The following is a 25,847-nucleotide window of genomic DNA, read 5'->3' on the forward strand; positions in this document are numbered from 1 at the left end:
GTATATAGACGCATGCCAAACGGAATTAGCACTGAGCCCACTGATGCTCAGGCAGGAGTACAGGTCCTTTCAAGAGGCCATGCTTGCTATTCTTTGATAAGAAGCTTAGTGGTCTTAACACAACTGAAACCTTGCTGTCACATATTTAGGCAATGCAGTCCCCGTAAGATTTGTATGTAGAAAATCTCATCAACCAAGACTTCACTTCAGATATATCAAAGCTGTTCCCTTCTGTGGCTGGGGATACAGTCTCATCACACAGCATTCGTTTTTCACATATAGAAACTCTAGTGTAAACCCTTAGTACTGGCCTCTAACATCTCTCCAAATAGCTTTTCCCATGCTCGCTCACATCAGTTGCTCCACTGCCTCTGATCCTTTTACATGAATTTATTTCTATACAAGGTTCTAAAAACACCCCTTGGTTTGTACATAAGTTTTTTCTTCATTTTAAATTGCTTTATAACAACTGGTTTCCTGTCTTTTTTTTTTTTTTTTTTTCATTTTCTCTTTTCTCTGAAATCTGCCATGATTGGAAAAAGAAAAAGATAAAGGAAAATAAAAATGTCATTGGTCAGAAGACAGGGTGGGGGAAAAAGGGACAAAAATAAACAAAAGATCAAATATGAAAATTCTCAGCGATAATGCATTTATAAACACAGAAATGGTTACAACAAAAATGGCCGTGATGAGTGGGTATATATATACTTATATATATATATATATATTTATATATAAATCCGTGTCCAGCAACTGACCGTGGCACCTAGGAAGCTAAGTCCAGTCCTTGTGTTTGCCCTGAACTTTCCCTTCTGTGCAACACTCCTTTGTTTGGGATTTCATAAAGCTCCCACAGCTCCTTAAGTTTGGGGATGGGGAGGCTGAGTATAGGGCCTTGGTTGGCAGAGAAGGGGAGAGGCTCCAAGGAAGACCATATCCCACGTTTCTAAGCCACCCTCGACCATCTGGGGATCACTGGCCCCGTGGGGACCACATCTAGGCTCATGCCCTTTACAAGTAAAGGGAGTCTGACCCCCACCCAGATCTCCTTCCTCCAGCATCAGGTAGGAACTGAAGTGAGACCATGAGGGGAAATGGCTCCCAGGGTCAGGGCACATGAGAAACCTCTGTTCTTACACAGGCAAGATTGGAACAGGAGGCTGGTTACATTTAGGGCTTTCTTCTCTCTGGTATCTGGGAGGGCCAGCCTCTAGTCTTCTATCAGCCTAAACTTTGAAGATTATGAGGGTAAGGAGAGAGTAAGTGCCCACAATGGAAACGTTTCTATGAGGTCATAGCAAATCCCCCCCTTGAGCACCAACTCCCAATTTTTAAAAGCTATGCTTAGGAGGGAGGCTGCTGGATTACACTACCAGCTCAGTATTCCTTTGCCAATCAGGAGGGCTGATAATCCTTTTGAAGAGTTGAAAATAAGGATGGTATCATGTGAAGGAAGGCTGTGCCTGAGGCCCAAGGAGATGGAGCCAAGGCCTGTCAAGGAAGAAGACGTTTCCCACCAAGAGGAGTTAGAGAAAGAAGAGACCAGAACTTCTTCTCCCTTTTCCCAGTGGGGTGGCAGCATAGGTCTCTATGAGCTGGCCAGGTGCTCCACCTGGATGGTGCTGGTGGTGACAGTGAGGCAGATGTCCTTATGATGCTCCGCCGTCTTATAGGGGGTCAGGTCAAAAGAACACTGGGGTGGAGGGTTGGGGTTGCTGTCCCCACCACCCCCACCCTGGGGGGCTGCCCCGGGGACTGGAAGTGTGGTGGCTGTGGTTGCTGCTGCTGCTGCTGCTGTTGCGATGCCTGGGAAGCCTGGGCTTGGGCTTGGGCTTGGGCTTGAGCCTGGGCTTGGGCTTGGGCTTGGGCTTGAGCCTGGGCCTGGGCCTGGGCCTGGGCCACTGCTGCCGCTGCTGCCGCTGCCTGCACTTGTTGCTGGAGATCAGGAGGGTTGTGTTTGCGCATATGTTTCATAAGGTACGTTTCCTGGGAGAGATGGTAAAAAAGAGTTGAGGGGGGGAAAAAGAAGGAAAGAGGTTACTTATAACTAGCATCCTGGGCTCTTACTTAACTTTAAATAGAGCAGGACTTACACTCAGATATATTCTGAAGCCATGGGCAAGTTCACCCCACGAGCCACTTTCAGGGCTCACTACTGGCTAAAAAGGCGGCGGGGGGGGGGGGTGTCCTCTAGACCAGCGGTTGCCAACTGGTGGTCCCCGGACCACTGGTGGTCCATGAGGTCCGAAAGGTTGGCGACTGCTGCTTTAGAGTCACCATGGACATTCAATTGGCACAGGAAAAGGCTGTCATTTTTCTCAAAGATCTTTGAATGGAATAACTTTAAAACCCTTTTCTGGAGTCTAATGGAAACATCTAACTGAAATCTTTCTCTTCCCAAATTCTCAAGTTGCTTTACTTTGCCTTATGTTCAAGTAAAATGAAGAATCATTGCTTAATGATCTCTATAGGCTTAAGAAATCAGGCGTCCCCTAAATTCTTCAGCTATGGGTCTGTTTAATTTTTGTTCTGTCTGATTCTGTGAGTTGGAGCTAGGGAAGCTGCAGATTCACTGCAATGGGTTTTTATCCAGAAAGATGAGGTGAAGTGGATTATAGTCTACAGGCCTATGAGAAAGGAAAGAGAAGACACTGAGCACTCACCGACGTATATGCCCGACTACAGATAGTACAGGTGTACACCTTGGCATGCTTCACTGTATGCGTAGATAGGTGCACCTCTAGTGAGGCTGCGTCTGTGTACGCCCGATGACAGTTGTGGCACTTGAAGGGTTTATCTTTGTTGTGCTGCCGTCTGTGGGACTGAGAAAATTGGTAGAAATGATGAGTGTATTGGACTTTTCCCTCTTGTCTCCCAGGTTCTCTTTCCTTCTGAAGGCAGTAGGAATTGCTTCAAATGAAACTTCAGGAGCCACAGGCTAAGGGAAGCAGCATACCTCAGGCAGCACAGACCAGGATCCTGAAAGTTAGAATGATGACTATGCCTGGTCCCACTAGTCCAGTGGTTCTCAAAGTGAGGTATGGGGTTTGTTAGGGAATACCAAGACCTTTTTAGGGGGTCTATCTATAAGGTCAAAACTATTTTCAAAATAGTAATAATAATTTTGGCCTTTTCATTCTCTCATGACTGTATGAGATTAAATGATGCATAATATTGCAATAGATTGAATACAGCAGACACGAGAATCTAGCCATCTTCTGGTAAGCCATACATTAAAGAAATGTGAAAAAAATGTAAAACAATATCATTCTTCTCACTAAATTTTTTTGGGGGGTGTGTGTTTGGAAATGTTATTTGTGTTTTGCAATGGGTTTGCTATTTTTTAAATGAATTACTAAATATCTTCTCCAGTTTTTCAGTTTCACAATATCTACGTAGACAGATATTACCCACATCAACAAAAGCTCTTTGGATTCCCCAATAATTACTACAAGTGTGAAGGGGCCCTGAAAACATTTGAGAACTGCTATATTAGTCAAATGGCACTTCCACCCCACGTATTAAAGTCAAGGCCTCATGTGGAAGGAGGAAAGTTTACCTGCAGATTGGAGAGCTGTGTGAAGGCTTTCTCACAGCCTGGGTGGACACATTTGTATGGTCTATCCCCGGTGTGGATTCTGCATGGGATGAGAAAACAAGAAAGGGGAAGGATGTCAGCAAGGCCACTTGGGGACTGGCTCCTTAACAAGCCTCCTCAAGGCCACGCCTGCCCTCCCACAGGAGTGGGAGTAGTATGAGATGGATCTCCAGGATGCCTCAGCTGCTCTCTGACACGCTGTAGTGCCTGATTTCTGCTCACTGCCTGCATCACTCAGCTCAAGATGGGCTCCACCTCAGTGGATAGAGCATCGGCCTGCGGACTCAAGGGTCCCAGGTTCGATTCCAGTCAAGGGCATGTACCTTGGTTGCGGGCACATCCCCAGTGGGGAGTGTGCAGGAGGCAGCTGATCGATGTTTCTCTCTCATCGATGTTTCTAACTCTCTATCCCTCTCCCTTCCTCTCTGTAAAAAATCAATAAAAAAAAAAAAAAAAAAAGATAGGCTCCTCTCTGCGGGGGGAGGAGGGACGGGTGACACGGCAGCCTAGGGACAGGCAGCTCACAATCTGGTATACAAGAAAGCTCCTACAGTAACTCTCTGATGAATGCTTAGAAACATAAGGTCAACACAATGGTAGGGGAAAAAGAAACACGTAACACTTTTTCCTTGGCCCCCACTACCCAACTAGAAACTATCTCTTCAACCTCAAGCACCACTCCCAGAGAAAGATCTAGTGTCAAAGAAAAATACAGAGTTATGATAATTGTGGAAAGTATAAGTGATATGAATACTTGTACAAACTCCTTCAGGCTTTTCCCAGTACAGCCCCCTAATGGCAAGAAATGTCTAGTTTAGTATCAATTTGACCTCTTTCCCAATCTCTACAGGGTCCTCCACTGAAATGAGCCAAGGACTTGAAGGTGCATGAACATCTGCTCCTCATTAGGGACTGCAGAACCATCTTTGTGACCAGGTGGTTTTCTGGACCTCTGGTAGAAACTCTTCAAAATATCACAGGATATGTCTCCTTGTGAGGAAAGCCCGACTCCTCTTCACAAAGCACGATGTCTGACCACTCTAAGATCACCACATCCAGAAGCAGCCAGGTGTCTATTAAGAGTCTCGATTCCACTTCGACGTGAGATACATTAAAGAACACCAATTCTAGTTGGCAGGGTCACTTCCTCCTAGTCACTCCAGATTCATGGGACAAACAGTAGGCATCCTTATGAAGTATGAGCTTTTTCATTGTTTGCTGGCTCTTTAAGATTTAAGACATGTTTGGTTTTGTTCTCTACTCCGGGCATCCCTTGGAGCTTGCTTGTTGCTTTGTCACCAGGCTGGTACCCAGCTAAAGTCTGTATCTCCCATTCATAAGCAGTGCTCTAAGGACTAGAGGTAACATCTTCAAATTCCCCAGCTTTGGCATCAAGGAGAAAACCTTGCAAGATGTGTGCATGGGTATTTTCAAGGAAGGAAATGAGGAAAATAAAGTTGTCTCTGCTCCAGATCAATCTCTTCCTCCCATGCATCCGGGAATATCAGTCACTGCATCTCCCCAATGTAGCTTTTGCCTCAGAAAGGCTCTCTCTGAGCATCCACTTGTTTCTCCATGTTGCTGCTTGTTCTTTTTCCCAGATGCCAGTCATGTTCTCCTCCAGCCAGGTCTCTCCTCCAGCCAGGTTTCTCCCCCGCCCCCCGCATGCGGGTTGTTGTGTGTGTCCGGGGCGGGGGTGGGGAGGGCATGCCAGCAGGGCGGGGGCAGTAGCCCGCCACTCTCCCTTACCGTGTGTGCTGCTGGAGGTGGGAGAGCTGGCGGAAGGCCTTCTGGCAGTAGGAACAGTTGTAGGGCTTGGCCCCCGAGTGGATACGGAGGTGCTGAGCCAGGTAGGAGGTGTTGGCGAAGCTCTTGGAGCAGTGCGGGCACTTGTGGGGCTTGATGGTCTCCGTGTGCATCTTAGAGTGGATCCTGCCGGAGAGGAGAGGAAGGAAGGGGGGAGGAGGAAGCAGTTCGACACCACGGGCTCAGCTCTCTGCTGGGTGAAATGATGTTGCTTGAGGGATGAGAACACCCCCTCCTCCCTCCTCCCAAACACACTCCGGCCTGTAGAGGCTAATGACGAGGACACCAAGATCTAGGTTGTTGCTGATCTTACGTCGGTAGCTAGAATGGCAGTGAGATGATGAAGAGCTGCAACCCCTGGCTCCTGTTAACCTTAAAGATTTCAGTTTCGTCAACCCTCCGTTTGGTTCTAAGGTTACACACTCACCACAGATACCCTGCTTCCAAACTGTAATTTGAACAAAGACCAATACCGCCTGTTCCCCATGGACCTGAAGTTGAATGCACACCTTGGCTCTGAACTGAAGCATATAGTAAATGCAGGGCCTGCTCTGCAGAAGATTTCCAAACACAGACACAGAGAGAAACCACAAAAATTGATCCAGACTTTGGGATTGAAGACCACAATTTTCCAGGCCCCCCACGCCAAACTCCTAAGACACAGTTTAATTTTCACAAACAGTAATGGGAGAGAATTGAGGCTCCCAAAGGGCAAAATTAAAAAGGAAAAAAGGAAACCTATGGAGAGAACAATAGGCGCAGGCAACATCGTCTCAGGGTGGGGCGGTTCAAGGCCAGGTAGTGGGGTAAAATCAAGAGCAGCCTTACCGGGTGTGCTGCTGGAGGTGAGATAGCTGGCGGAAGGATTTCTCACAGAAGTTACAACTGTAGGGCTTAGCCCCTGAGTGGATACGGATGTGCTGGGCCAGGTAGGAGCTGTTGGCGAAGGTCTTGGAACAATGTGGGCACTTGTGGGGCTTGGTCTCGGTGTGTGACTTGGAGTGGATCTGCATCTCCGACTTTGAGTAGAATGTCAGTGAGCACATCCGGCACCTGGGCCAAGTGAGGGCAGCCGTTAGAACCTTTCCCACCAAGAGGGCATTGCTGAACCCTCCCCTCCACTTCCAAAGAAGCCAACCTTTCTGATCTCTCTCTTATTCCAACTACCTTGTAAGGTCCATGAGAGGAGGAGCTCTGTTTTATTTATTTTTATAGTTGAAGCTTCTAACACAGCCCAGTACAATATACTCAATACATATTTGCTGAATAATTGGATTCCCAAGTGTGTACAAAAACAAGAATTCAACCAAGGAAGACAGGAAAATCTTATTATGGGCTTTGGCTGATGTAAATTTCACTGGGCTAGGATCATCAGCTAACTTCTGTTTTCCTTCTGCCTATAATTTTAATTTCAAAATTTTAAAAGAACTCTTTCCTTTAATTTCCCATGTAAAAAGTACATCCATCAGGTATTCCTCAAGCTTCTGAAATGATGAGGACAAACTGACTAGATGACCCAGGTCTCCTTTCCCATCTTCTTCAGATAATTGCCTTCTCTCAGATTTTCTCCTATTTCCTTTTTGCCAGGACTTTTAGAGGGATGGGGCTGGGGGAAGTATCAGAATTTCAGTACTTGGAGGGGCCTTTCCAGCCCATGTTTATCTGGCCTCCATCCTGTATCTGATGTTCTACCAGCCAATCACCCCCACCCCCTAGAAAATCAAGTGAAAACCACTTTTGCAATGAGCCATGGTATCTGTTAGGAGTGGGTTGTGTCCCTCAAATATATAGGAGAAAAAGATTTGCAAAACACCAAGCTTCCATGCTAAACCTTTCCTCTTTCCTCACACATGAAGCCAACATTAGCACTTTGGGTTGACATTAATAGAATCTGAATACACTTTTATTCATCCCCTGAGCTGGTAATCTTCCTGCTCTGACACTGTCCAACAATACCAAGTAAGAAACCACAACTATTCAAACTTTATTGGGTAAAAGCTATTTATATGTGAGCTAGAACCCTAACATTCCTAAACAAGTCACCAGTATACAATGTGGACTGGTAGAAAGGGCAACAGCCTAGAAGCCAGGTAACTGGGACAAATCCCTCTTCCTTGGGTCCTCCCAATTTATCACGGTAAGAAGGGCTTAGGATGGTGTGAGGGATGATTTCTACTTTTTCCTGATTCTAGGAGAATCTCTGGAGAATAAGTGAGATCAAGGCTACAAAGAACTCTGAGCTCCTCAGAGAAAAAGACATCACTGTTAGCAGGGTATTGTCTGGGATGCCCAACCATTGTAGAGATGGGGAGGTTCTGCTTATAGGAAGCACAGTCTAATGGACACAGCCAATGGAAGACAGCCAACAGGAAATCTGGACACCTAGGCTCTCTACTCAGGGTTCAGTTATGGGATTGCTCATCAATACAGACCTTACTTTTCTGATCTGTAAATAGAGAGATAAATTAAATATCTGCCCCTACAAGAGCCAGCAAACAGGACAGTCAAAAGTAAGCCAGTGTTCTCTAAAAATAAAACTGCATTGCGCTGTCTGGTATGGATCGGTTAGTTGGGTGTCATCCAGTGCACCAAAAGGTTGCCGGTTGGATTCCCAGTCAGGGCACAAGCCCGGGTTCGGGCTCCATCCCCAGCAGGGGGCGTGCAGAAGGTAGCCGATTGATGTTTCACTCTTATATCATCAATGTTTCTCTCCTCCTCCCTTCCTCGTTAAAAATCAATAAAAATATCTTTTAAAATAATAAAACTGCATTAATGTTAACAGCACCAGTGTGATGGTTGCATTCATGCTACTATAGTTTCACTAAGACTGAGGTTAGAAACTGGTCACATTGCCACTTGGGAGGGGAACTGTACTAAAGTTATAAAATAATTTCCCTTGGTTGCTAAAACTTCTTATAAATGGAACAACACATTCATTTTAACTCATTTAGCTAGTATTTATGAATGCTGTTTACTTCCTTAATATGAAACTAATTATAAAAGAAGAAATAACCTTCATCAAAGTTTTCAACTAGACAAGAATCCACAAAACTTAAATTAATGGATAATGGACTGGCAACATAACCAGCAGTCTCAAAAGGTACTAGGTATAATAATGATGATGATAATAATAGTTTGCCATTTGTTGTTGTGCCTGATATTGCCAGGGAACTTTGTTTCCACCCCTCACAACAAGCTAGCAAGTATTATCTCTGTTTTATAGAAAAGAACACAAAGGTTCAGAAAGGTTAAGTAATGTGCCAAAGGACAGTTATTTACTATAAAGCTATGATTTCAGCCTAATTTAAAGATTCCTCACACTAGAGGTATTTAAGGAAAGGTTGGACAGTCACCTTCCAGGAATGTTTAGAGAACTAAATCTTAGGGACGAGACAGCTTAGGTGACCATTAAAGTATTTCCAACTCTGAAATCTTATGAAGCCAAGTAAGAGTACAAGTCCTTTAATGCAAAGTGTCAGGTAGTCGAAAAGAAATCTGATTTAGGAGAGTTGTGGCAGTGGGCACCATTCATATTCAACAAGAGAAAGGTGCCCCTTTGGAGGCATGAAATGCAATGGCCTTGCTTACAATAACTATTCTGAATTATCATTCCATTTTTTCCCCTAATATGCTCAAAAACAGTTTCATATACTCTGATTTTCCCTTAAAACAGTTCCACAAGACAGATGAGGGCCATGATTGACCTTCCATTTTACAGATAGGAACTCTTTAGTCAGAAATAAGTTTACTTGTCCAGAGCAACAGAACCCAATTCCCCCAATACAGTCAAATGCCACTTGCCACGGGAATGGATGTGATTGACCCATATATGCATTGAAAGAGGGATTCTTTGTGATTACAAAGATTCCACCATTGGAACTTCAGAGTTCTGAGTTTCTGAAGAAATCCTGTCCACCTAGAATATAATTAGTCACCCTTAAATTTCAGAGTTCTCTTTCGTCACCTAGGCATAGGGCCAGCAAGAATTCCAAAAACATGGAGGGTGTAGAAAATCCCACCAGGGCTTCCTTCCAATTGTGTATTCACATTTCTTTCCATATAAACAATTTGGGAAGTCCAGAGATAGCTTTAATGTGGGTCCAAAAAACTAACAAACAAGAAAACCTTAGCAGAATCAGAGGACCCTGATCCATGTGTAGGGTTCCATAGGGTGCCAGAGAACACGCCCTCCCCCCACTACTTCTAACACAGCAAATTTTGTATAGGTGAACGTCCATGTCACAATGACCTCACTTTAAGCAAATACATAAAAATCCAGATTTCTACAAAATGTATTTAAGAGGGATTTTCATTTTATGAAATGATATATAAAATAATGCCTTTAAATTAATCAAACTTATCAGGTACCTTTATAATATGATATGATGTAAACATTTTCCAGGAACACTTTTATTGTATAAAGTGGGATATACCTGTAATAATAAAGCTGCAATGAACTTTCAGATTATAAACTGATTTCTGTAGTGCTCTACACTTTCTGCATAGCAACACTCCCCTCATTTTCACTTACAAAGAGGGATTTAAATTCTCTGTAGTCGTAGCTGCTCTCTACAAAAGTGTACAACACAATAATAAATGCTAACTACTTTTATCTCTTTTGAAGTTCCCAACATTTCAAATCTTATCTGATATATACTCCCAACAAATGGGAGGCAAAAACAGAATTCTCCCCATTTTATAGATGAGGAAACTGAGGCCCAGAGAGGGGAAAAGGACTTGCCCAGGGTCACACAGCAAGTTCGTGGTGGAGCCGGGAACTGAATCCATTAGCCCAAGGCTCTGTCCATTTCCTGTGCCGCAGTTCCCTTCGCTCCTAAAATGGGAACAACATTGCCCATCTCGGTACACTAAGGACAGACCCAGTCTCCCAGCCATGCATCTCTGCCCCTGTCTGCGTCAAAGCTGTGGCAGTGGTTATCCTACTCTATACACTGGGACCAAACTCCCCAAACCCACTAGGGCCCTTGATAGGTCTGAAGGGAATTAAAAGATTTCCAATGTTCAAAGGGCAGGGAAGTTTACTTATGTAATTATTTTTGTACGGTATCACATGCAAATATAATGCTTTTTTGGCCATGGACAACTTAAAGGCAGTAAAGAATCAAAATGACTTCCATGAATCAGAGAGTAAGCAGTCATTTTATAAGCATAAGTAGGGGAAGGGAGGCATCTTATTCCTCCCACCATTTTATATAGACCCTCCCATTATCCCAACCATGCAGGGTCAGGCTGGCTCAATGCCCAAATATGACTCAAGAACCAGTGGATGGCATACTGGTAAGGGGCTTACCAGAAAGGTTTCTTGGAAAAATGGGAATGGAAAATGGAGAAAGCAAAAAGGAGCTGGAGATAGAATCTCAAACCCAGTCTAAAGCCTCAATACAAGAAAAACCTCCATTATGGCACTCAAAAATAACTCAATGCTGATGACCCCAAAGGGTCTCCATCCTGGGGGAAAAGGCACCAGAGAAGTGCTAGAAGCTCTACCTTCCTGCCCCGTGGCAAAATGCCTGACATGCATGTGGATCTGAGGTGGAAAGCTGGCAGAGCATACAGCCTGATTAGGGGCAAGACACAGATAGGGTAGGGAAGCTGAGACAGGGATCCTCACACCCCATCCTGCCCCAGGATGACTCATACCTATAGGTCTTGCCGTCTTTCTGATGGTCATCATCATCCTCAGGGGAGAGGACATAAGGGTCGTTCATCTCGGGCAACCCTGATTCCAACATCCGCTTCTTCTTTCGGCCCCGGTGGGGCTTTGGAGCCACACTGCCACCTCCACCACCACCTCCGCCTCCTTCCTCTGTTAGGGTTGATGATACCTTCTTGGAGAGGTCAGGGACCACCTGCAGGGCTTGTGAGCCAGGGGGAAGAGCTGAGACAATCATGGGAGCCGAAATGGGGAAGGTCTGAGCTGATGAGGCTGTGGTCACAAGGGAGCCTGAGGGGGACGTGATTACCAAACCAGGACCTAGGATTGGGAGAAAAAGGAGATGGTGTCATGTTGTCCAATTCTGATCCTAATCCTATTTCATTTCCCCAGATCATTGTCTAACTAAACCCTTACCACCTCCCCAGCCCAGAGTATATAGGAAACCCCAAACCCTGTAGAAAAATAATGGTCTCCTAACCCCTGTCCCCACCCCAACCCCAGTAACAGTGAGATTTACCCCTTGATTGACTCCCTTCTCTTCTCCACCTCTGAGAACAGGAGACTCCTTGATTCAGAGAAGGAAAGAATGTCACCTCCTCAAAGGCAGGGACCGCATCTTCTACTTCTTTGTATCCCCCACAATGCCTAGAGCATTGCTAGGCACACAGTAGGCTCTTAATAAAAATTTGATTGAGTAATCAAACACATTTCCCACTCCCCATGTTGTTGGAGCCCTCCAGCCTGGGGTACTGATCATGGAAGATCAACACCTCAGATTGGAGAAGAGCAGAGTTGCTCACCAGCAGTCATTAATCCTGTAGACGGCACAGGGACCACCGTGATATTCTGGGTAACGGATGCCTGGCTATGTGGGGTCAGCTGGTCTGACTTGGACTCTGTGTCCATACTGATGCCTGAGGGCAGGGACACTGAGGCAGGCACTGTCAACAAGGTGGGGTAGTGGGGTGGAGCCAGCCCACAGCCCTTCTCTGGCAACAGTTGATCCTTCATCTTGTTGATGAACATCGTGTTCTCAATCTGAAAGAAATGGAAGGGGAAGAACACAAACTGGTCACTAGATGGGAAGGGGTAGGGAAATGAGCAAAAAAAAGGTGAAGAGCACTAGGAAGTACAAACTGCCAGTAATAAAAATAGCTACAGGAATATAAAGTACAGCATAGGGAATATAGTCAATAATAGGATAAAATAATTTATGAATGGTGCCAGATGAGTACTAAACTTATGGGGAGTAGGGGGTCACTTTGTAAATTATATACATGTCTAATCACAATGATGTACACCTGAAACTAATATATGTCAACTATTATAAATAAATAAATAAATAAATAAATAAATAAATAGGAGGGGAGGGGAGGGAAGTGGCCTCTTAAGGAAGAGTCTGATTATGTCTGCTCCCCAAGCACTTAGCATTGTCTGACCTCCTTGGATATCAAGGAATGATAGTTAATATCTTTGTGTTTCCAGAGAGAAGCCAAACAGGAACACTATACAATTCTCAGTGATGGGGACCTGATGAAAAAGCAGGTGGTTTGTCTTGCTTCAGTCTCCACCTGCTTCAGTCTCTGAGGAGCAAGTAGAACTTACTATTCAGAGTTGAGTTGAAAAAAGGACACCATGGGGGAGGGGCAAAAAAGCGAACTCCACCTACCTGTCCTGAGACCGTGGGGATAGAAGGCCAGAAGTATGGGTTAGAATTGAAGTGAGATTCTTCCATTCTACCTGAAGAAAGAGAGACCACATCACACTCAGGAATAAATCTGAAGCTTAGCAATGGAGAAGTGGAGATGAGGAGTTCTTGATTTCTCCTCTGACAACATGGCTGGGAATTAGTGGTCAAGACCTTAGGATCTAGCATATTATATTAGTCCCATTAGTCAGAACCACTCAGCACTATATTCCTATCCAACAGAGGCTATCCTAGATAAGATGCTGGTGAAAGAACTTATACATATTCAGTTACCCACAGAATGTTTCCCATATCCCAAGAAATAGAATTGGTATTACTTTCCTTGAATGAATGAAAGAGAGAGAGAGAGAGAGAGAGAGAGAGAGAGAGAGAGAGAGAGAGAGAAAGAAGAGAGAGAGAGAGAGAGAGAGAAAGAAGAGAAGAGAAGAAGAGAAAAGAAGAGAAAAGAAGAGAAAAGAAGAGAAGAGAAAAGAAGAGAAAAGAAAGAAAGAAAGAAAGAAAGAAAGAAAGAAAGAAAGAAAGGAAGGAAGGAAGGAAGGAAGGAAGGAAGGAAGGAAGGAAGGAAGGAAGGAAGGAAGGAAGGAAGGAAGGAAGGAAGGAAGGAAGGAAGAAAGAAAGAAAGAAAGAAAGAAAGAAAGAAAGAAAGAAACTGAAGTCATGAGAGGGGAAGGGATGTGCCCAAAGTCCCACAAAGTAAACTACTGACTAGCTTCAAACAGCAGGATACCTATCACTGTTCCTCTTTTCCTTTATTCCTTAAATTCTCCTTCCTTGAAATAAAAAATTTCAGAGTTTCAAGCGACACATCTATAGTTCCATGCAGCTTGAAAAGGTTCTAGGCCAGAACACAAAATGCCCAAGGGAATTAAAGAATGAAATTGGCAGGAATCAAAATTAAGGTATTTTTTGTGTACCATATGATACCTGGGCACCACACTGCACTGATCCCAAGGTCTAAGAACATCCATGGTGCTACACTGGACACCACACATGTGGGGCTGAGCAGTGAGAACCCTAGGAGTTACCAGTTTAAAAAGGGTTCTAGCACCAGCAGTAGCAGCAGCATCCCAATTTCCACTTAAACGGATTCAGAATAGGGACAACAGTTGGCCAGAACACATATACAAAGCTCCTGCTCTGTAGTTCTCAAACTCTAGGTTTCTAAGAGTTTGAACTTCAGAACTTGAGTTCTTCTCTGTAAAGAGATGATAATTAAGCTTAAAACTCTGGGAGTGAAGAATAATCAAGAAAATAAATCCCTCAGAATCACATTGCAAGTCACCGATGAGTACAGAACCGAGGCATCGCACCACTCACTCATTTTTACATTCTGACCACTTCTAGAAAGGCTTAATGACAGTATGTTGGTCAAGAGTAGCTTCCCAAAATTCTGGACCAGGAAAGATCCAGCCCAGGAGAAAGCAGGTAAAGAGGGAGAGTGAGACTGGTAGAATGTGGAAACAAGTAACAGCAGGAAATAAACATGATCACTCTGAGCCAAGAGCAGCCAAGCTTCAGGTGGGAAAGGACCTGTGACCTACAACTACAGGTCCTGCAGAGGAAATGCTGGCAGCAGATACCAAAGATACTAAAACCTGGAGGGTAGACTGCGCACAGAAACTTGGTTTCAAGTAGTGACTAAGGAAACTAGGGAAGATCTTCAACAAAAGAAGTGAGATATAAAGGATCTCTCTCTAAAAGTAACCCTGTTCCTTATCTTTCTCCAGAAGTCTCATCACATTTTTTGCTCTACTAAACAGCACCCTCAATTTTCATAAGTCCTATAAAGGGAAGAAGAATTGAATTTCAGCCTACTTTTTCCTAAATAGTAGCAAGGGAGAGAGGCAATGCACCAAATCTGTGACGACAGCTTCACACAAATAAAGCTCAATATTAAATGACTGAGGACTGATTGCAGGTAAATCCTGCTCCCTGAGTTATAAAATACAATAAAGTCAGACAGTCTCCGAAACAAGTGCTGAGCCTTTCCTCCCGGTATTAGGGGCCTCAGGTCCTCCTCAGGCAAGATAAATCAAGAAACAATCAAATTACAGTTTAGGGCAGTGATGGCAAACCTATGACACGCGTGTCAGAGGTGACACGCGAACTCATTTTTTGGTTGATTTTTCTTTGTTAAATGGCATTTAAATATATAAAATAAATATCAAAATTATACATCTTTGTTTTACTATGGTTGCAAATATCAAAAAATTTCTATATGTGACACGGCACCAGAGTTAAGTTAGGGTTTTTCAAAATGCTGACACACCGAGCTCAAGAGGTTCGCCATCACTGGTTTAGGGGGATCCAGTCTTGCCAACCTTCCCAGGAGGCAGGGATCACATCTTGGACCTCCCCAGAGTCTCTAACACAGGACTCATCCCCCAGGAAGAAACTCCATATTTAATCAACTGAATGACAGTGGACTCCAGACATTCAGATTTTGAAAACATTGCAAGGGGTTCAAATCTTAACTCACAACCCCACTTTGTCTAATATTCCAGCTGAGAGAAATGAAACAGCAAGAGTGGTAATGTATAAAAGAAATGTAGTAGAGTCGAAACCGGTTTGGCTCAGTGGATAGAGCGTCAGCCTGCGGACTGAGAGGTCCCGGGTTCGATTCCGGTCAAGGGCATGTGCCTGGGTTGCGGGCACATCCCCGGTGGGGGATGTGCAGGAGGCGGCTGATCAATGTTTCTTTCTCATCGATGTTTCTAACTCTCTCTATCTCTCTCCCTTCCTCTCTGTGAAAAATCAATAAAATATATAAAAAAAAAATAAAAAATAAAAAGAAATGTAGTAGAGAATTAGGCTGGAGAGTAAAAGAAAGAAGGGTCTAATATATAATATCCCTCTAAAGAGTCAAGGAAGTAAACACATTACGGACGTGAAAATTTAGGAAGGAGGAACTGAGAGCCTGAAAATATGAATGTCCTCAGAAAGGATGCCTGTGACAAGGCCTCTCCTTCCCCCAAAAGATTGTATCTATTCATATTGTCTTACAAGTGACTCAGGTGAAGCAGTTTCTGAGGGAACTAGGGGGCATACAAAGTGATATGGTGGACAATATTACCACCACCATCACCACTGACATCTATTAAGTGTTTAGTGTGTTCAAGATACTGTTCTAAGCGCTTCACAACTTCACATCATTTAACAATTCTATAAGTAGGGTACTGTAATCCCATTTTTCAAACAAGGAAACTGGAGGCTAACAATAAATAACAGAGCAAGTTAAGGAAAGGAGTTCAAAACCATACAACTGAAGGACATACTCTGACACTGTGATTTGATTCACGAAATAAAATTTAGAATACTGGCAGGAATGGCTATGCATTTTTCAGGTAGTTCTCATTAATGTTTTAAAAAATGAAGTTCTGATGACAGCAATTAAAGATGATAGTCTCTGTCCACATCCTGTGAAAACTTACTTAGCCACAATAACTGATTTTAGAATCATGGAGTCTGAGTAAAAAGGCCAGGCTGTCCAGAGGGGCCCCCCCACTTCCATGGATACCCAATCTATCACTCTGCTTTGGTTCCTAAGAGAAAAAAGCTGAAGATCAGAACCACAGCTGGTCCTAGAACAAAATGATAAATGTGCTCTGTGGACTTCTGATAAAAATGTCAGGCCAAAATGTGGGTTCATGGAGAGTACTGCTAGGCCAACTAGAAGCAATACTTGCCTGTATAATGACACCTGATAAATGCTATAATGCTGTTCTGAAAAGGCTAACTTAAAACTCTGTATCCCTGAAATAAGACCAAATGGAGAATCAAGAAGGCTCATGCCAGAAATACATAAAAATGGTGCCCCCAGAGTTGTGCAACAGGGTACCCCTGGGACAAGATCACTCAAATACCTGTTTACTTTACCACTTATCCTCTTAACTCTTTCTGGCGTGAAACTCTTAGCAAACTATCCTGACATCCAAGCAGGCATGCATTAACAGTCTGAAACCTTAAGAAAGCCAATGATATGAGGAAATCTCATCTCTACAGAGCACCAGTTTTGATGACTGTGCCATTATACTAAAACAGCACTGGTTTACCCTAGACCAGTGGTCGGCAAACTCATTAGTCAACAGAGCCAAATATCAACAGTACTTCTTCAAAATAGACTCGCCCAGGCCGAAAACCGACTTCAGCGCATGGGCCATGAGGTTTCAATCGCACTGTACGCGCACCCGCACGTGGTATTTTGTGGAAGAGCCACACTCAAGGAGCCAAAGAGCCGCATGTGGCTCATGAGCCGTAGTTTGCCGACCACGGCCCTAGACTGAGAAAACTTCTAGTATAGTCCCAAAGAGCAGGAAAGAAGGAAAAACACAATAAGTGGGGAGAAGTATATTGGCAGATTGAAAATCTGGGTTCTGCCCCGGCCGGCTTGGCTCAGTGGATAGAGCATCAGCCTACGGACTGAGGGGTCCCAGGTTCGATTCCGGCCAAGGGCACATGCCTGGGTTGCAGGCTCAATCCCCAGTGGGGGGTGTGCAGGAGGCAGCCGATCAATGATTCTCTCTCATCATTGATACCTCTATCTCTCTCTCTCCTTCTCCCTTCCTCTCTGAAATCAATAAAGAAATATATTTAAAAAAAGGAAATCTGGGTTCTAATTTCAACTTTACCACTGCACTGTTAATAAGAGGGGAGGTTTACTATAATTAAGTTGGACAGGACTTTTCTTTCAAGAGGTTCAAGGATCTACATATTTATTTCTTTTTCAATCTCAAAAGAAATCTTGGAAGCACTGAGGAGATGAAGAAAAAGACAGTATTACATAGCATCCATGAAACACATAGAAGGACTTGAAACTCTTACACCAGAGCTCTATCCATCTGTCCATCCTTCCACAGTGCTACCAGCCATCCAGGAATAAAGATGTCACTGCCCACAGCATGTGGTTTTTGTATACATGATGAAGACCACCACCTCTTTCCCGGTACACACTATTTTTTGCTGTTTTTCAAATACAGCATGATTTTCTTTTCTCAGATAAATAATATTCTCTTAACACAACCACCCTTTAGAAAAATCATGAAACACACCAACCACCTAGGAATCAAGACTTCTGGAATGTAATTTTATGATTATCAGTGGATGATTGAACTTATAACTCTACTAAGGTTTTATTTGGGTTAAGGATGGAACAGAATAAACCCCTTTGAAAAAAATTCACAAGGCATATAATTATGGAATGAAGGCAGAACAGGAAAAAAAAAATGCTCAAAGTACTCCTGAAAGGAACAAAGAGAAATATTTCCGTGTGATGAGAACTATTAGGAACAATTAGTGAAAATTATAAAAAGACCACATAATTACAAAGGAACTACCCCAAAGTATCGGTTCTATAGCCTCCAGCTCAGTAATCACCAACTAGAAGCACAAGAAATAGAGATGCAAAGAACAATCAATTCAAATTCAACTACAGAAAGAACTTGACTCACAGATCTCAAACATTCTATTGAGCAAAACTGTTCCAAAATGCACAACTGCAGAAAGGATGCAATATTAGTTAAGGGCCTGAAGTGAAGAAACAGAGAACCATTTTTAACTCAGTAAGCAGACAAAGTCTTTTTCTCAGGTCCTAAGGACATTCAAGGACTGTCCCAAAAGAATTTGAGGCCTTCCTACTACCTGTAAACTCTCCCAAGTACAAAATAACTCTGAACAGGCTTATCCCAATTCTATTGGAAAAGACCATCACACCACATCTATTTGGAACCAACAGGAATATGGGCCATCACCATCTACCCCGGCACTGCTGGACCATCATTCCCATGGGACCAGGATACCTGTGGGAAGAACAATTCAGTAGTTCCCCTTGCCCTGCCCATTCCGCTATAAATAATGGATGTAGGCAATGTGAGGCAGGGGGGAAAAGGCTGGGGTTCAGGGAATATGCACCTAATATTTAATCATGAACCTGGCTCAGAAACCTATGGGGAACACATTTCATAAACCAGCCTGGAATTGATTCTTAGGAGACACATCCCTAGGATTATAAGCTCTGAACTCAAAACTCTTTTGAATCAATACATTGTCGTTTTCAAGCTACCTAAAACTCAATCACCATCAAATCTTGTATTTTGAATTCTTCATAGTTTTATCCACTTCAAGCTACCTATGAACCAATTTTTTCATGGAAACGTCACCCTGTCATATCAAATTCAAATAACTGCCATAGATTCAATCACTCAACAGATCCACTCCAAACACTAAGCTGTAATATTAAGGATATGACCCCACTCTAAACTCAACTCTGCTGGTTCCAAGTGTCGGAAAGCAATTCCATAAGCTATGCCACAAGGACTATACTAGCAACAAGGGCCCATTTGTCCCCAAAGTAGAAATAAGTTTCTCCTTTGGACACAATGCAGTGCTACTCCACAATTTCACGTGCACATTTCATAATTCATTCCTGATGAGTATTGGTGGGAAGAGAAGGTGATGGGGACGGAGACTTTTTACACAAAAACTTCCTGTGTACCCCCAAGAGATAATAGAAAAAGGCTGATTTTTCTCCCACAGCAAACACCAGTATTACAATTGCTATTACTTAAAGAATTCTGTCCTACTGTCTCCCCAAAAAACCTATTTTATTATGACCCCTTCTCCACCCCAAACCAGAAAAACCATTAACCCAAAATTGTCTTACCCTCTCTCTCTCTTCCTCCTGTTGTTTTATTCTTTCTCCTTTCCAGGGCTCCTGAACTTTCTGTAAACAAATTGTCTGGGTTACACGGGCCAGTTAAGGGTGCAGACACCAGAGAACTGTGGAGGAATTCTTTGACTGTCAGCAGTCAGTCGGAAAAGCAGGTGGACCCCCAGCCAACCATCCAAAGGTGCAAGGATATAATAACAGGAGTGCAGTGCCACCCCTTTGTAGATACAAGGGAAATAAATCTAACTCCCAGAAACTAAGATGATCTCTATCACCAGTGTTTGGGTTCCACTCCTGAAGAAGACACTGATTCTTCTTCGATCCTCAGGGCCACAGGGAACCAGGGGCCAGAGAACAGCAGAGTTGGAAGAGAAAGGTCCCTACCCCTAAGGACTGGCTCGGAGGGGAAACTGGGGACTAGGGGGTGCACAAGCCCTTGTGTCAGGCACGGTGCCAGTTCAGGCCCAGCCACTTCCTCTGGTCTCCCCCCTCCACTTCTCTGAGGACTTCGCCCCTGCCTACCAAAGGCCTTGCGCCAAGAAGTACCTCCCTCGGGCTGCACAGTGGTCTATCTATTGGAGACCCCAGCTGTCCCCCCAAAACCTTTGCTCCCTTGAAACAGCCCCTGGCAGCTTTCTCCTGAGGTCGCCGCCCACCCCTTCATCAAAGACCCTTCTCTGGGACGTCCCTCCTTCTCCTCCAGGGAGCTGAACTCTGCCACCCACCAGCCAGACACCCGCCCCCTAAGCCCCCCCATGCCTCCCCATCGCCCGCTCCTCCACAACCACTTCCGGTTCCGGGACGGACACACGTACAGTCACACCGTGAAGCCCCCCCTTCCACGCCCCCCCCCCCAGCGAGAAGGGGAGGGGGAGGAGCAGAGAGCTTGGCGCGCGCCGGCTGCAGCGGCGCGAGACTCACCCAGCGGCGACGGCAGCGGCGGCGCCAGAGCGCGGGAGGGGCGGCGTCGGCTGGGAGAGGAGGGAGCCGATTGGGGTGGGAGGACCGGAGGGGGCGAGGGGAGGGGGAGCGCGCGCGGTGGAGCGCGCGGGCACGCACTTTAGGCGCGAGACAGACCCACACACTCCCACACACGGAATGCGCGCGAGACACCCGCAGGGCGGGGGCTCCAGGCAGTGGGTGGCCCCCTTTCTACCGCCCTCCCTCCCCCTAACACTCACCCGGAAGTGGTGCTGCCGCTAGTGCTCCTGAGAACCCCAATTCCTCCACGCCCCCTCCCTCCCTCCCTCCCTCCCCCCCACACGGTCCGAGTTGAGCCGCCACGGAGAGAAGGCGGGAGCGCCGGAAACGAAAAAGGGGGGAGGGAGGGAAATAGCAATGTGGGGGGGGCGGCAATTGGGAAGGGGGGGGAAATGCAAAGGTCGAGTCACTTCCGGAAGCGGTAGAGCACATCCGGCGCCGCTCGCGCCAGGAGTCCTGAGGCCCGGAGTGACGCCGCGGAGGGGCGGAAGTGGCTTCGGCTCCGGGACCCGGTGGAACCTCCGTGGATGTGACGCCACAACGGAAGTGAAGGAGCGTTCGGCTGAGGGCAGAAGCCGAACCTTCCCTTCCGAACGCCCGGCGGGCCCCGGCTTCCGGAAGGGGCTTCTAGGGAAGTGGGAGGGCGGAACCGCGACAGGTTCATGAATTATGCATCAAGGTACGGGCGGACCTGCGGGTTCTTAAAGACTAGGGTCCCGTCTCCCTTACCTCGGTGGGGGAAGAGGCGACGTAGAAAGTGACCGTTTTTGTTTTTCTATATGGTACTCTCAAGAATGTTTCAATGCTTTGAATACGCGGGTGAGGACTGGATGTGTCCGTTTTCTGAGGTTCCTACTTAGACCCAGAGAGTAACTAATAACCTCTCCCCAGCCATCAAAATCCCACCCCGCCCCAGCCGGGTGGCGCAGTGGCTAGAGCGTCAGCCTGCGGACGGAAGGCTCCCGGTTCGAATCCGGTCAAGGGCACCTACCTTGGTTGCAGGCTCCTCCCCCGCTCGGGCCCTGGTCAGGGCTCTTGTAGGAGGCAACCAACCCATGACTTTTTCTCACATCATGTTTCTGTCTTTCCCCCTGTCTTCCACTCTCCCTAAAAACCAATGGGAAAATATCCTCGAGTGAGGATTAACAACAAAAAATCCGATCCCTCCCTGACCACACCCCTTACTCTCTGCTTTAGTCTCTAGGTTCTTTTTGCTCACCTCCACGTCTCTGTCTCCCCACTCTGCTTCGCTTTTACACAGGGCACTCGTCACTACCCGACATTGTATTGTTTCCATCTCTTCCCACTAGAATATCGGCCTCGTGAGGGCAAGCTCTTTGAATTGTTTGCTGCTGTATCCTCAGAGCCTGGCATTTAGTTAGTGGTCGGTAAATGTTTGTTGCATAAATGAATACTTAATGTGAACTCTTTCAGGAAGCCTTCCCTGATTGCTCCAACCCATACGGTGCCTTTCTCTGAATTCCTACAGCATTTAGTCTGTACCTTTCGTTGCTGTTTTATCTCTTTCATATACATGACTCTTCAGCAAGGTTGTCAGCTCTCAGGGAAGAGGAGCTGCTTCGCTGAGCACATAGTAAATGCTGAATAGTTATACACCGCTCACCCACAGTTTCGCTTTCCGCTGTTTCTGTTACACTTGGTCAACTGTGGTCCAAAAATATTAAGTGGAAAATTCCAGAAATAAACAATTCATAACTTTTAAATTACATGCCTTTCTCAGTAGCGTGATGAAATCTCCAGCCATCCAGCTGAGTATGGGACACGACTCATCCCTTTTCCAGGCTCTCCAAGATGTACATTCTCCTCACTCTCATTAGTTCCTTAGTAGACATCTTGGTTGTCATGTTGACTCTGGAGGTATTGCAGTGCTTGTGTTCAAGTAACCCTTATTTTATTTAATAATAGCCCCAAAGCACCAGAGTGGTGGTGCTAGCAACTCAGATATGGCAATTCAAAAGCCAGGAAGTGATTCCTGTAAGTGAAAAGGTATATATGATATGGCCCAGCCTGCATGGCTCAGTGGTTGAGCGTTGACCTATGAACCAGGAGGTCATGGTTCGATTCCGGTCAGGGCACATGCCCGGGTTGCAGGCTCAATCCCCAGTCAGGGGCATGCAGGAGGCAGCCAATCAATGTTTTTCTCTCATCATTGATGTTTCTCTCTTCCTCTCTGAAATCAACAAAAAATTTTTAAAAGAAAAAGTAAAAAGTATCTATGTATAGAAAAAACACATATTTTATATATATAATATGTATATTTCCATACCATCCCCTGGGGGTCTTAGAACTTATCCCCTGCAGATAAGGAAAGACTACTGTATGTTATTTGAGTAAATGAATGCTGCCACTAGTCTGCACCCTGGTTCAGCTCTGGATTCAGCTTTATTTTGGCTGAAACAGAATTGAAGTCCCTCCTATTAACAGAAACAGCCCCTTGGTCAGAGAGCAAAATAACCCCAAAATAACTATAATGCCCATTTTACAAATAATGAAAATAGGAACGATTTAAGTGATTTTTTCCCCCAAGATCACAGCAATGAACTAGAAAAGAACACCTAAAAATAAACACTTACGCCCTAACCGGTTTGGCTCAGTGAATAGAGCGTCGGCCTGCGGTCTTAAGGGTCCCAGGTTCAATTCCGGCCAAGGGCATATACCTTGGTTGTGGGCACATACCCAGTAGGGAGTGTGCAGGAGGCAGCTGATCGATGTTTCTCTCTCATCAATGTTTCTAACTCTCTATCCCTCTCCCTTCCTCTCTGTAAAAAATCAATAAAAATATATTTAAAAAATAAATAAATAAACACTTAATGTAAATGTTTAAAAATACATGTATTTTTAAACATTTACATTAAGTGTTTATTTTTTTAAAATATATTTTTATTGATTTTTTACAGAGAGGAAGGGAGAGGGATAGAGAGTTAGAAACATCGATGAGAGAGAAACCTCGATCAGCTGCCTCCTGCACACTCCCCACTGGGTATGTGCCCGCAACCAAGGTATATGCCCTTGGCCGGAATCGAACCTGGGACCCTTGAGTCCCCAGGCCGACGCTCTATCCGCTGAGCCAAACCAGTTAGGGCTATTTGTATCTTTTTAAAAAATAAATCTTTATTGTTGAAAGTATTACATATGTTCCCTTTTTCCCCCCATTGACCCCTCCAGCCCACCCTATCCCTCCACCCTGGGCCTTCACCACCCTGTTATCTGTGTCCATGGGTTATGCATATATGCATACAAGGTCTTTGGTTGATTACCTCCCACCCACCCCCACCTTCCCTCCCAGATTCTGCACTCTGTTGCTGTTCATATCTTTTTTAAAGTATCTAATATTCTTATCACCTTTTGGGGGTCTGCACTGTCTGTGTTAACCTGGTAGCAACAGCTAGGGCTAGCAACAGTTAACCTGGTAGCAACAGTCTTAAGGGCTCAGATGTGACCAGACCCAGTTGCTGAATGAGTTAGAGATCGATGATTTGAGAAATGTTGAACTTGGGGGCTGAGAGAAAAGTGGGAGCAAAATAGTAGTCATCACTATAAGTCCTGGTTCTCTTCTAGTTCTTTTCCTCTTTACATTAACTGATACTCCCTGGGCCTCAGTGTCTGCAACTGTCAGTCCTGCTCTCGCTCTAAGAAGCAAGTCTTTAAGTTCCTTGAACTCCTCAGAGAGAAGCTTTAGATAGAGAAATGTGGGGTGTAGAGGGAGGAAGGCTGTTAATTTTAGCTTGGGGTTTTCCAGCTGGCACACTGTTACCATCTTGAATCACTTCCACACCCTGAGCTCTGCCTGGGAGATCCCTCCTCCCGGGGGGTTCCCCATTCCTGGTTTGGTCTGAGCCACAATGGTAAGCATTCCAGAAAAATGCTTAAGAGAAGCCTGGCTGAATCATTTGATGCACAGCTCAGGAGGCAAAGAAAGTACAGTGATGAGAGACCCTGGTCCCAGTAGTGCCTGCGATCCAAGAACCAAAAGGGCAGTATAGTCATTGTTTATGTTCTTCGTCTGTCATTATGCAGTGACTCTCTGCTCTACCACTTACTGGCAGCCTTCTGAGGGCCTCCAAGGTCCCATCGTTTCATTTTCAACTCCATGAGAAAGGTTAGGATCTGTTCCCTGTGGACTCAAGACTCTTCCTGGTCAGCATGGCAGTGTGATTTAGTTTGGGGTAATTCCTGAAGGACAACTCAGAAGACTAGGATGTCTCCTTTCTCCTCTGTCTCTCCACCTGACTTTCCATAGGGAAGAGAGCATTTAGGGAGAGGGAGCAGGTGAGGATTTCCAGTGTTTTTCTGGTGTATTTTAATATATTTAAATTTAGAGAAACAGCAGTCTAATCAGGCAATAATTAATTCCCTCTTCATCAGGGGCCTTCATGTGTGCCTTTTGCATATGGATGAGCCACAGGGTCACACTGTCCCTCTGAAGAGACAGTTGCTGAAGGTGATAGAGCTGAGTGTGCTCTCCAGGCACTTGAGCTCCTTCCCCTTCCGTCCTGTGCTTCCCCCTCCCTGCACCTGACAAGGACTAGATTCCTGTGGGGAAAGAAGAGAAAGGTTAATGAGGCTTCCTCTCCCATCCTCCAGGATTCCTCTCTCACTGCCCTCAACCTCTCCCATCAGCGCCTCTTCCTGGACCCTCAGTCCCATCCAGCCATCCCGTCCACCAGCTACCCACTGGGATCTCTTCAGGCCCCACTGGGCTGCCTCTGAGCCCTCATCAGCAGCTTATTTGCTTTGTACCTCTGCTTTTAGTTGGTTTATCACTCCTTGGCCCCACTCTGCTTCTTCCCTCTGTCACAGTCTGTCTTTTTCTTAGGGAGTCTGACATCCTGAATGCACACACTGCTCTGGTCCTGAGAAATATGCTGCCTCCTCCCCACTAACCTTTGTGCGCTGCATGGACTCAGTCTTACTTCCCTGAGTACACAGTCAAGCTCTCCAACACTTAACGCACACACCTACCAACCCATGTACATTCCTAATTTGAGCTACAAATATAAACACATGTATGCATACACAGCCCGGGGCAGCCCAGATGCCTTTTGGCACATTACAGTCTCCTCTCCTCCCTGGAGCTCCCCATTTCCAGGGAGCAAGGGGGGAACAGATGGGGGTGGGGAGAGAAATGGGACCTGGGTGGTTACCATGGCAACGGAGCCTAGCAACAGCTGAGAGGCTGATGTGTGTGTGGGCTTTTGCAGGGTTGTTATAAGAGCCAAACCTAGAATTGGGGGCTCAGAGGTGACTGATCCCAGCTGGGCAGCTTGGATCCCCTCCCCCAAACACACCCCTTGATTCCACCTCCACACGCTATCAGAGAAAGCAGAGTGGGGAAAGCTAATGCGTTAACTACAGGGCTTCTAATGCTACACAGCTTTTGGGGGGCAGGTTA

At 45.3% G+C, this 25,847-nt stretch overlaps 1 protein-coding gene across 1 annotated transcript; it reads right to left on the reverse strand.

Annotated features, from left to right (window-relative positions):
* Positions 1–626: 626 nt before the first annotated feature.
* Positions 627–20,756, reverse strand: ZNF384 (zinc finger protein 384). Its single transcript, XM_006084155.3, is given in 12 exon segments — positions 627–1,755; positions 1,758–1,986; positions 2,664–2,822; positions 3,560–3,638; positions 5,348–5,530; positions 6,233–6,457; positions 11,066–11,399; positions 11,599–11,646; positions 11,882–12,119; positions 12,751–12,821; positions 19,448–19,507; positions 20,635–20,756. Coding segments are annotated over 10 exon segments (1,728 nt in total). The 5' UTR covers positions 12,817–12,821; positions 19,448–19,507; positions 20,635–20,756; the 3' UTR covers positions 627–1,588.
* Between the last annotated feature and the right edge of the window lie 5,091 nt (positions 20,757–25,847).

This window comes from Myotis lucifugus, unplaced genomic scaffold (assembly GCF_000147115.1).
Source record: "Myotis lucifugus unplaced genomic scaffold, Myoluc2.0 scaffold_10, whole genome shotgun sequence".
NCBI lineage: Eukaryota > Metazoa > Chordata > Mammalia > Chiroptera > Vespertilionidae > Myotis > Myotis lucifugus.